The sequence below is a fragment of the Periophthalmus magnuspinnatus genome, chromosome 21 (assembly GCF_009829125.3).
Source record: "Periophthalmus magnuspinnatus isolate fPerMag1 chromosome 21, fPerMag1.2.pri, whole genome shotgun sequence".
Lineage (NCBI taxonomy): Eukaryota > Metazoa > Chordata > Actinopteri > Gobiiformes > Gobiidae > Periophthalmus > Periophthalmus magnuspinnatus.
In genome coordinates this window covers 26,180,578-26,192,878 of record NC_047146.1, presented here as the reverse complement: position 1 = coordinate 26,192,878, position 12,301 = coordinate 26,180,578, and the positions used below count along the sequence as shown (strand labels likewise).

The window sequence follows — 12,301 nt, the reverse complement described above, 5'->3', positions numbered from 1 at the left end:
TCTTAAATCAAATATTAAAATCGTAATTTTAAACATATTAATAACAGGTGAATGTTTTATCTAAGTAAACTGCAGCAAAATTATGTCCCTCTAAGATGGAAGCCTGCACTGGTTTACAGTTGCCACGGTGAATCCTCTATTCTTGTGTCTTCTGCTAATCTCAATGCTTATTGTCTTTGAGTTTTCTAACTCTGTCCAAAACCTGTTTAGTGAAACAGAAAACTCTGAGTTGTCTGTCTTAGGGGAGGTCTGTGTAAAACACAGTTGTCCAGGTCTGATCCATAGCAAAAGACGAAGTTTAGATTTGTCAACTGGACAAATCGTTGTAGGAGTGAAGACGTTTCGCTGCTCATCCAAGACGCTTCTTCAGTTCTGGTCAGAATGCTGGTGGTCACTGCCTTATATCCTTATATGAGCAGCGGAACGTCTTCACTCCTACAACAATTTGTCCAGTTGACAGATTTAAACTTCGTCTTTTGCTATGTCTTAGGGGAGATTAACTCTGAGTTAACTCTTAAACCCAGAGTTAAATTAACTTCTTTTCGGAAACAGGGCCAAAGTGGATTATGCTATGCTATTTCCATCCTATTACTATACTGTAAAATGCAACTCATTTACAACAGTGAGATCTGTGCTAAAAGTGGGGATTCAAAAATATGCATACAGCAATACTTTAAGATATTAATATTAATCCCAACACAAATTCCAACACAAATCTTTTATAGTGTTGTGTGATTTTTCAGGACATAATAACTGTACTGTATATGCTTGCACTATCCACCGAACCCTCAGATCTTTGGAATATAGGAGAATTGCCACCTTGTATTTGTCACTTGTCACTGTATGTTGCCTGATGTATGAAGATGTCACCCGTGCTAAGGTCCATTAATGCGCCCGATATGGGAGACATCAATATCAGGGCTCGAGGCTAATCAGGGCTCTCTGTTCCTGTAATGACAAGTGATGCAAACAGTGCCCTCTCAACTATGCACTTTATATGTCCCAATGCAATTCTTCCCAGCTATTTTTTACATATCATGAAAAGCAATATACAATGTTGTTGGAAGAAATGAAAAAGATTGTCGTGATTATGTTTCAGCAAATTAAAGGTCCTGCACCTGATTTTTTTCCCCTATGTATCTGATTAAAATGTGCCTTGGCCCAGTATAGATATATTTTATATTAGCAGCTTTTGTTGTCAAAAGAAGTCTGCTGTGTGCTGTATGCATCTAATTAGAAAAAACATTTTATTGTCTGATAATCAGGAAGTGCATGTTAGCATGCTGGTTGATGTTGACTACATTCATGGCAAAACTCCATGGCAAAGCTCCACACACTCTTGAGAGTTGTGAGAAAAACTCTTCACAGTGAATAATTAGGATGCTCGGAATGCATAAGATAAGTGAGGAATAACTTTGGACTACAGCAAACCATTTAAAATGAGCTAGTTCTGTTTTTTTGTGTTTTTAAGACTGTAAATCTTTAAAGGCTCTGTATCAGATTTTTACAAAGACGTATTCATTCTTAATAGCTTGGAACAGGCTGAAATGTGATAAGTAATAAAATGTTTTTTAGTAAAAATGGAAGGTTAAACTGTGATGAGGAGCTGTTTTGTAAATGAGGAGATGCCAGATGGAGACCTAGAGGAAGAAATAAAGAAGAAATCATAGGGGGAAAAAAAAGAAGTTATTATCTGGTGGGATGTACTTGACCTTCTTATCTTTAGAAAATATTTAAAAAACAATGTCTGTGAAAGGTTGGAGCTAAAACAGAAACATTCTGAACATTTCAAGTGGAAGTGATTAGCCTGACAGTTTTTGGTTTTTTTGGGGTTTTTTTTTAGAAGTCTTTAATATAATTAATTTTACTATGTTGAAATTTGTCATCTACCAACCATATGTGTTATAAGATGATTACACAATGTTCCTTTCTCATTGTGACCGGAAATTCATTCTGTTCAGGGGGTGGTGAGTGCCCCCCCCTAAATATTTTTACCCCATTTTCATAGCAATATCTTGACTAAAAATGTTGTTCAAAATGAGACTCCGGTAAAAGAATTTCATATTAGCTTTTATAAGTCACTACAGGGGCTGAGTACATTTAAACCTGTTTAAAACAGCAAAGCATGGTAGCAAATGTTGTTAAAAGGGTACAAATTAACAAGTGAGCATTGGTATTGAAGATCTTAGCAGCTCTTTCGCTTCTTCAACCAAAAATATTTGTTGCTTATGTTATTATACCATCAACTATTACTATAGGGCTGGAAAAAAAAAAATAAAAATAAATCTAATGCCAAAAGCATAGCAAACATAAAAGAAAGAATAGCTTGGCTTTTCTTTACCCACAGAGAATTGGCTTTCAGTTAAGGCTTCAGTGCATTTGTCAAAGTACTGCTAGCTAAAACAGGTGGATTGGATTAATATGTACCCACTCACCGTTAGAACCAATGCTATCTATTTATGTACATATTTAACTAACAAACTTAACATCACTGGCAGTATTTACTATATGAAATTGAGTTACGTGGAAGTCATTGGGTGTAACAAAGTATAAATTATTCAGTGGGCATATGAACTTTAAAATTTAATTTCAGGTGAAGGTTAAAGGGATTTTACTTGCACTATACTGGGCCTAGCTATCTGATCACTTTATTATGCCTTTAAAACTGTTTATTGACTCAAATATTTTTCCTGTGTTTTATGTTGTTGGCTGCTGTAGAGAAGAGAGAATTGATAGAGCAATGACATCAAGTAATGAGGAAAACATATGAGACACAAATGACTTGGAACGGCTCACTCTAGATTCAGACGTTAATGCAATATGTATTAAATGAATAGCCAGTGTGCCAAATATAGTAGCTTTTTGAAGGGCTGGTTTATCTTCATAAAGTTATAAAGTGCTGGTTAAATGTGTGTGTTAACGTGACCTTGAGGCATTATAAAGGTTTAAAGGTGCACTATGCAACTTTTCTACCAGATGACCATGCTCACAGTAAGAAGGTATGTTTTGAGCAATAAAAAGAGCTGTAATTGAATAAATGCAATGGAGATAAGTTTAACATCATACTATGGATCACACATGTGTATATATACATATATATATACATATACATAATGTTTTAAATTGGGTTCACATGACTTCAGATTCACTGTTATAACACAGTGCGCAGATAGGCCTGTCACAATATCAAATTTTGAAGTTTGAAATAGACTACAAGGCAGAATTACTACTCTAAATCTACAATATTGTTAAAAATATAAACTGCAATAAATAAATAACAATGCAACACTTAATAAGTCAATTTGTATCTATAATGAGTCATGGAAGTTCATGATTCAAACTTTTACAGCTCAAATCTCATTTTAGTACAGAAAAATATACCACATTTTCCATTTTTATGATAAATATTGACCCCCAAATATTATTGCTCCATCTGTTCCATCTGTCATGATAAGTCGATGTGCTATTTATCATGACAGGCCTATGCACATAGTTCTATGCTATGGTGCTGGTAAAAGTGAGCTACAGGCAGATTATTATACACTAGATAACATTGATATAATTAAGGTTAGATTCACCGAGGCATACATAGCACCAAAACAAAAGAGTTAATCATATCTACTGTTATTGTTTTTTTCTTAGTGGAACTTAGTGGCAATTTAACTTTAACACCAGCATCATTTACATCTAAAATAAACTCTTAACACTCCCATTCATTCACAGCATGCTACAAACACAAGCCCTTAAATGGGTAATTTATAAGCTAGTGTCTGTCTGGACACTGCTTATGGCCCGCATTTTAGTAGTATATTTTACATGAATAACGACGCTTCAGATTACATGGAGGCTAAGTGTTGCTTGTATGCGCTGTGTGTGGCTAGCATCTCATATTAGCTGCTTACTTTGGATAGATGCATTTAAGCCATGTAGCCAATGATTTTACAGTGTAGTTCTTTAGCCAAAACCCACACGCTCCTAAAAATCAATTTAACACTCGTAAGAAATGAGTAATCAGCTTTGAGGCTCCTCTCTGATCTTGCCTTATACTTTTTCGGTAGGATGACTGCATTTCAAGTCTGGCCCAAGTAGGATTAATGGGCACGTTTGTTGCCCGAGGGTCCATTCTCCATCCCAAGGCAATAATTCTAATCTAATTACTTGAATCCACTGAAGGAGGAGGGTAATTGATCAGAAGGCCCTTATCAAGTGAACAAAGATATTGATCTAGACAGGGATATTTCTTCCTCATGCCGTGCTGTTGTCGTCGTCAGGGTGTGATTTAAGCTGCAGAGTTCATTTTCTCTGTTCGTTCGCGTTGACTTTGGAAAAGGGTTCAGGACAGAACAAGAGTACAGAAGTACAGATTGAAGTGGTATGCAGGACGCCTTACTGTAAACAACTGGGGTGTATTATATTCAGTGGTGTGTGGAGATCTCAATTTTGTTACTTAAGTAAAAGTACAGATACAGAAAGAAAAAATATCATATGAAAAACTCTGCTTAAGTACAAGTATTTAAGTTCATGTTTAAAAATGTACTTTAACAAACTAACAACACTTGTGTGAACTACACTTTTTACTCTTAAAGTGTTAAATGTAGTGATATTGATGAAAACTGATACAGCTTTTGGTAAACAGTAGCGATACAAATCAATTTATGTAATTTTCTTATATTTTGTGTATTTATTTTTGTTTGCTCAAAGCCAAAGCTTGAACTCAAAAACTTAAGTCAGGATGTTACCACAAACATGGTAAAAAATAACCGCCTCAAATCAGATGAAAAGTACTTTTTTATTTTTAAGTCCAGTTAAAAAAATGTATGGAGTAGAAAGTACAGATGCTTGCTCTTAAATGTGGTGAAATAAAAGTAAAAAGCATCCGCTGTAAAATTTACTTGAGTGTAAAGTACGGATAAAAAACAAACAAACAAAAAACATAAAAAAAAACCCAAAACAAAACATTTGACCAGTGGACAAAGTGTTCTTTTCTTTTACTATAGGTCAAGGTACACTTAGTTGTCCCTGTTGGGAAATGTGTCCTCTGCATTTGACCCATCCTCTAAGGGCAATGGGGCACGCTGTCATATTATCTGTGTTCTGTGTGTTTTCAAAATGGAGTTATTACTTCAGATATTGTTTTTCAGCAGTATAACCACACATTTTCTCCCTCTTTATTTTATTTTGTCAGCTTTTTTCATTGCTGTCTTTTTGTGCTTGACGCTTCCTATTATGCACTCTCTGAATGATGGTTTGTATGTTGCAACAATGAGAATACAAAATTATTCATAATACAAAAATTGATTACAATCAAAAACAAAAAATAACAAAGGTTGTGTTTCAAGCTTCAGCGTCCATTTTGTCTTTTCATTCAAGTTGACTTTGCAAAGGGGCAGGTTAGAACAAGTATAGAGTTGTCCATGTTTTTCTGTTTCCTTGCTGTAGGACACAGGACACTGCATGGATGTTGGAATCAATGGCGGTGTTCGTTTTCAGGCCTCATTGAGCTGTGAAAAGTCATAATAAAACAGATGGCTTCCCATCTCCAGGCGTGTCACAAAGGCAGAGGGCTGTGCTGGATCACTGCTGCTGCTCTTGGACTCTGTCTGTCTGTACATCCAATAATATTCTCCTACTATGGCAACCTCTCAGTATACCTGATAGCAATCACATGCACGTACTTAGTTACAGGTATGCCACTTGATTGAGGCCTTTGTTTTATTTATTAAACCAGACCTATTGTGCTTGTATCTGTTATATAATTATAATCTATGACACCTGTGGATCATTATGTTATAATTTCCCCATTTTATATCGCAATATTCATATAACTTCATTCCTTCAGTCAAAAAAAACAACAAGTCAGCTGACCTAGAAAACTGCTGTGCCCAATGAGAGCAGAGCCACCGTAAGTATCATCATAACAAAGATCCTGAATCCTACGTGCATCACAGATAAAGAAAATAAAAATTGGAGAATGGCATAAGTAGAGAGCAGTAGGCATATACTGGTGGCGCTGAAAATGGGGGTTGATTGGGAATATAGTTGTTTCCCCTTATTGGGAATAAGGGGAAACAACTATAATATGGTTGAAAGCTCTGAAAAGTCGATTTTGCATAATAGGTCTGCTTTTAACAAAAACATCTATATGGCTATCTAAACTATATTGTATTTTTTAATGTGCTTTGGCCTTAATTTAAGATAATGTGGGCACACCAGCGAAACATAGTGTAGCTTTCTGTTGTAAGGACATACACCAAATTTCTTCTGTTTATTTATTTTCTGAACACAAAGGCTACTGTAGGCCATAACCCACGCCAAAACAAGAGCAAAACAACAGCAGTCTCAACTCCCTAGAGCCAGTCTCCAAAACAGACCAGTAAATGACCAAAAGAACCTTCACATCAGCTTGTCGACATAGCAACCAAGTGTCACATACAAAAGCAGTTACATTAACAACAACACATAAACAACAACACAAGGCGTCAACTCTGAACTAAAGACAAAATATCAGATATTATGTTATTGCTCTTTTGGTATGTCGAGAAAAATGACAGTAATCCCAGTTCTAGATCTATCTTCAGAATAATGGTATCATTTTCCTTTTTTTTTGCTTCAAGAATCCTGTTCTGGACGGACTGGGACGCCACTTTTCCCCGTATCGAGGCAGCATCAATGAGTGGGGGGGGCAGACACATCGTTTTTAAGGACATGGAAATTGGAGCTTGGCCTAACGGACTCACTCTGGACCATCTGGAGAAGAGGATCGTATGGACAGATGCACGGTATAGCATGACCCATTATGCATTGTGCCTTTTTAACACCTTTTATTCTTTTATACTCTTATGTATAAAATAATATGCATGCAGAAGATGTAGATTTAGGAGACAAAATTAAACTTGAATTTGCATTCTTTCATGCTGTTAAATAACTGATGGCATATAACATGGAGAGATGGTAAATGGTCACATCTTTATATAGTGCGTTTCCTCCTTTTAGGCCCTCAAGGAACCACGCACCCATTCACACACATTTATACACAAGTGTACACAGACACTGGGGTCGAGGCGGGTTAATTGTCTTGCTAAATGACATGATGACAGCATTCATTAGCAGGAGTTGGACTCACACTATCAACCTGTGGATCTGACTGCTCAACCAATGATGTTTGTATCGAGAGCAAGATCTCACAAACAATGGCCATATTTGGTTGCAAGCAGGGCATATAAATGTTGGCAGCATATAGTTTCTCCAAGATGACATCGAAATTGTATTGATCGAAAAAAAACATCTTAATCTTCTAAGCAAGGATTTAAGATAATTTTGCAGTCAGTTTATACTTGTGAGATACTTGAACCTCAACCAAGGACTGTACAGACACATCTGAGCATATTGCTGTTGCTGTTGCTATTGCTGTTATAAGGAAAGTATGAACAATTTAACATCTTCAATACAGCTCAACAGTCACTTCAAAATCCAAAGAGGTTCTAGAAATTTCCTATGTATTTTTCCTATAACACTTATCAAAAAAGTCTACTATTAGGAGCACAAAGGAGACTAACCAGGTATACAGTAACTGCTGTCCTAAACACTGTTGTTTTCAGCCCAAAAACACATTTAAAACTTGAAATTCTACTAAATGTTTTAATAACTTAGCAGAAATTGGACTACAATGATAAGTCTTGTGGTTATCAAATATCACATAGCTGATAAGCATCAACAAAGATTTGATAGCTCAGTTGGTAGATTGTCTATCCACAGATCCAAAGGTTGTCAGTTTGAATCCCGCTCTTGACATAAACATCAGATCCACTGATCCACAGGTTGGTGGTGTGATTTCAGCTTCCCCAGATGAATGCTGTCATTGTGTCCTTGGACAAAACTCTATGTACACTGTACACTGGTATGTGAATAGGTGAGTGGTTCCTTGATGTAAAGTGCTTTGGATGCCTTGAAGGTGGGAAAGCGCTATATTTGATTTTACCATTTTATATGATTTTTTTTATTTATTCTGTAAATAATAATGGCAAATTAGCTTCCAGAATCTCAAAGTAGGTGGTTACTAATTAACTAATGTGTAATAATGTGCAACATTCCTTTCAAAACATATCTGTGAACAGTGTTTTTTCTTCTCTTTTCCACAGATCTGATGCCATTTTCTCTGCTCTCTATGACGGCAGTGGGGTGATAGAGATCCTGAGGGGGCATGAGTACCTCTCTCACCCATTTGCGGTGTCCCTTTTTGGGGGTAATGTATACTGGACCGACTGGAGGACTAACACTTTGGCCAGGGCGAACAAGTGGACAGGTCAAAATGTCACCGTCATCCAGAAGACCAGTGCTCAGCCTTTTGATTTGCAGATTTTTCACCCTAGCAGACAGCCACAAGGTGAGTGTCTAGTGGACTATTGCTAGTGCTTTTCAAACTGTGTGATAATACATGTGGTATGCAGGACCCTTCTTTCAAGGGGTATTTTTGCATTCAGGTGATTTTAAAGTTTAGAATGTGTGTGTCCAAAATCAAGTATGATTAATTATATTCAGTTTTGGATGTTGTTTTATTGTAGTTTGGATCTATTTTAGTCTTAGCTTAGGTAATTTGATTGTGACCCAGTTAGTGCCTTATTTCATGGTTTACAGTTTTTGCCTCACTTACTCTTATAATAAAAGATGTTGTATTTAGACTTGGTTTGGAATTGGTATAATATTCCATATATAATTAAGGTTTAAATGGCCAGTGTAAGGAGACTATGGAGGCTGGTGAGGCCCCAGTTATACAAGATTATCAGGTAAACTGAAAAATACAGTACAGGATAGTACAGGATAAATGATAAATTATCTAAATTATCTTACAAACATTGTATTGTATAAACATTGTATAACATTGTGAGGAGGTAGAAATGCAAATTATTTACAACAAGCTCAAAGTGCTATGATATATTTCCATCCTGTGAGATGCATTGATTAAAGGATTTTTTTTTCCCATTTAGACATAAGAGCTTGTACTGTGATATTTTTGTCGATGAAATTGTGAGGCCTTTCAAGTCTTTTGATCCTGTAATATCACGGTTATTGTTACATTCTTATTGTAAAAAGCGTTAGCCAGGAAATAGAACTCCTTTCCAATTTTGCATGTTTAACGCTTATTTCTGAAGTTAGCTTCTGGAGTGTTACTTACTATTACTTTGTACTTTCTTTGTACTTTCTATAATGTACTCAAAAAAGGGATTTGCTAAGTAACTCATATTGCATAAAAAGGATATAGGCCTGATTTAAACCACAATTACCATCAATATAACTAAGTAAAAAAAAAAAAAAGTAATTACTGCCAGCTTTGACGTCGGCCTTCATTTAGCCCGTCAATCATTTTGACACATATTATGTGCGAGGACGCAGTCATGCAGAGAATGAGTTTGTGCGAGTTAATGGCACCACCAGATTGTGTGTTTAAAGCACATGTGTTATTATTCATAGCCTACAAACTATTATATTACAATACAAAATGGAACAAAGCAGCTGCAGAATGGCAAGTTATTGTGACTCACCCTTTTATCAAGTACATAAAAAGAAGCCTGTTAATCTGGACCAAATATCTAATATATAATCCAAATATCTCTTTTCACTAGCATTGGTTTATTGGATTAGCATATTTTTTTTTCTTTTCTTTTCTTTAATTATTCTTTTAATATGCTTGAGTAAATGTATTCTAGAAATTGCCATTTTTCATGTGGGCCTGCAAAAGATTAAAGCTACCATCTGTAATTAGATTGGCCGACCCCGCCCCTGTAGTATTCTCACATATTACCACTAGATGTTTTCTATATTACTGCTGTCTGACAGTGTGTCAGCTTTGAGGGGAACATGTTTCACATCTGCCATCTAAAAACTCAAATAAACTTGCGGATACTAGTTATTTGACAATATCAAATTAAGTAATGTCTTAGTTGCCATTAAGCTAACGTTGGTAAATGCTAAACATTATTTCAAGTAAGTAGCAAAGAGATGCATCAGTGTGTTTATATTGCCTAGTCATCCTTTTTCTCAATTCTAACAAATAAAATTCTTTGACCCTAGACTGTACCTCCTTACCAAATGCCCAGTATTTTTCACTTCTGCCAAGTTGCAAATTTGCCCAGCTAAGCCCCCATGGCGTGTAAGCCCCCATCTTATAAAAAGGGGCATTATTATGATGCTAATCGGTTTTACATCTATTTAGTGATTCCACTGCTTCTTCACTGTCAAGTTAATTTGCTTGTTTCCTTCCGGTATCTGTGTTAGCGTCACTGTTCACTATAGATAAATGTGATGCAGACGGCCTGATTTTCCCCAAAGAACCTGCACCTAATCCTATTTGAGAGAGCTCAGCAGGGGCTCTGGGCTTTTATCCACTCCAGCCACAACCAGGGCTCTATAGGGGCTGCATCTGCACACAATATTTGCCTTTGCACATCTGGACTGGAGTCACAGCTGGAGAAGTAATCTCTCTGCAATATCATTTATATAATGTGTTGTACTCAACAAAATTGTCATTGCACCTTGTACTACCAGTACTATATCACAAGTATTACATGTCGCTACTACTACTATTACCAGTATGTAATAGAAAAAAAAATCTAAGTAATCAAAACATCAATCAAAGTATTTACTGAGATACATGTATTGCATGTTTATTCAACAACTATCTACTTAATTTTATTACAACTGCTAATTACTGTTGCAACAACTTCTTGCTATGACCACTATTATTGCAATGTATGTACTGTATATTATAGAAAGATGCATAACATAAATGTGCCAATCAAAAAGGGTTAGTAATTACATTGTCTGACTATTGCTAAAAAAGATATCAAAACTAGATGACACATATTTTGTTATATAGGGGGCGACAGTAGCACAATTGGGAGTGTTTTTCCACTGATCCGAAGGTTGACAGTTCGAATCCTGTGGTTCAAATCCCAGTATCTGTTTACACTAGTGTATGAATGTGTGTGAATGGCTGCTCAGTGTGAAAATAACATGATCATAAAACATGAGTAAAGTAAGTAAAAGTAAAATTCTTTAAAATTGTATAAAAATATATATTAGACTTTCATGATGAATGGGAACTACAATACTTTATAGATCAGGTGAAATGTTGCACAAGCAGTGGTGGAACGTAACAAAGTAAAAATAGTAAAGTACTGTACTTAAGTAAATATAAAAAAAAATAGGTAAGTTTATTTTAAAGTGGTTTATTTTTACTTCACTACATTTGAAAGCAAGTATCAGTACTGTCTCCTCCAGTACATCTGCAAGTCTAAGGGGTTTATTTTTTTACCTGTTTGTAGTTTGCGCAAACAAAAATATACAAATAAATTGAATGAAATTGAATGAATTTTTTCATGTGATACTTTAACTTTAACTCAAGTATTTTTTGCTCTGTTATTTTCTGCCACTGTGCACAAGGCACTACAAATTCTAGTTAAACTTAAAATGGAACAGGGTAGTAACAATGTGTGAAAATAATGAATAGAAAGCAATGAAGCCAGACTATATTAGCTGTTACTGAACATGGCAGTAGCAGAGGAGCCGTGAGCACAGACACAGCTGGTCTTCGTGGGCTCTCAGCAGGTGTCTGACTGCAGCTCCGCGGGACACACAAACATCTGTAAATACATTATGTGTCATTACAGAGACCAGTCACTGTTCATCACAAGAATCACATTACAAGCATTTGCACATTAGCTGCAGATTGGTTCAGTCCCAAAGTTACAGCGTTGTGAGGCTCACCTGAGAAATACAGAGGAGATAGTTACTGATGATTTCAATACGCAGACATCATTAAATTCATAATTGGATCAGTTTATTTCAAAATTGTGGTAATTAAAAAGAAAACAGGAAAATTTTGATGTATAATTATTGCTGTGAAAGCAGAAACAGAACACCTGAGTAAAACACCTGAGAAAAGGTTTAGCAAGACACACCAGGCCCAAGGCCTGCAGCACAGGACAGCCATAAAAATACTAAAAAAATAATACCACATACCTGCCCTATGGAAACAAGGCTATAGAAGAACTTTTCCCATTCAAAAGATATAATATTTTGATTTTATTTTGCTTAATTACTGTGACAACAGGAGATGGTTACCATAACTTGTAACACATGAATAGGCGTGTTACAAACGATGCATTAATTTCACAATGGGAAATATTTCAATCAATTAGACTCATCATTTACAAAATTCGAATTCTAAAATGTAGGAAGGTACATCAATCTCTATGGAAATGTTACTGGAATATTTCACATATTCCACGGCATTTAACTTCTA

At 35.7% G+C, this 12,301-nt stretch overlaps 1 protein-coding gene across 1 annotated transcript in view; it reads left to right on the top strand.

Annotated features, from left to right (window-relative positions):
* lrp1bb (low density lipoprotein receptor-related protein 1Bb) overlaps positions 1 to 12,301 on the top strand; it is a 464,724-nt gene that overhangs the window by 256,254 nt on the left and 196,169 nt on the right. Inside the window, exons 25-26 of the mRNA XM_055230393.1 lie at positions 6,615 to 6,779; positions 8,139 to 8,383. Of these exons, the coding sequence (XP_055086368.1) occupies positions 6,615 to 6,779; positions 8,139 to 8,383 (410 nt within the window). The remainder of the gene's footprint in view (positions 1 to 6,614; positions 6,780 to 8,138; positions 8,384 to 12,301) is intronic.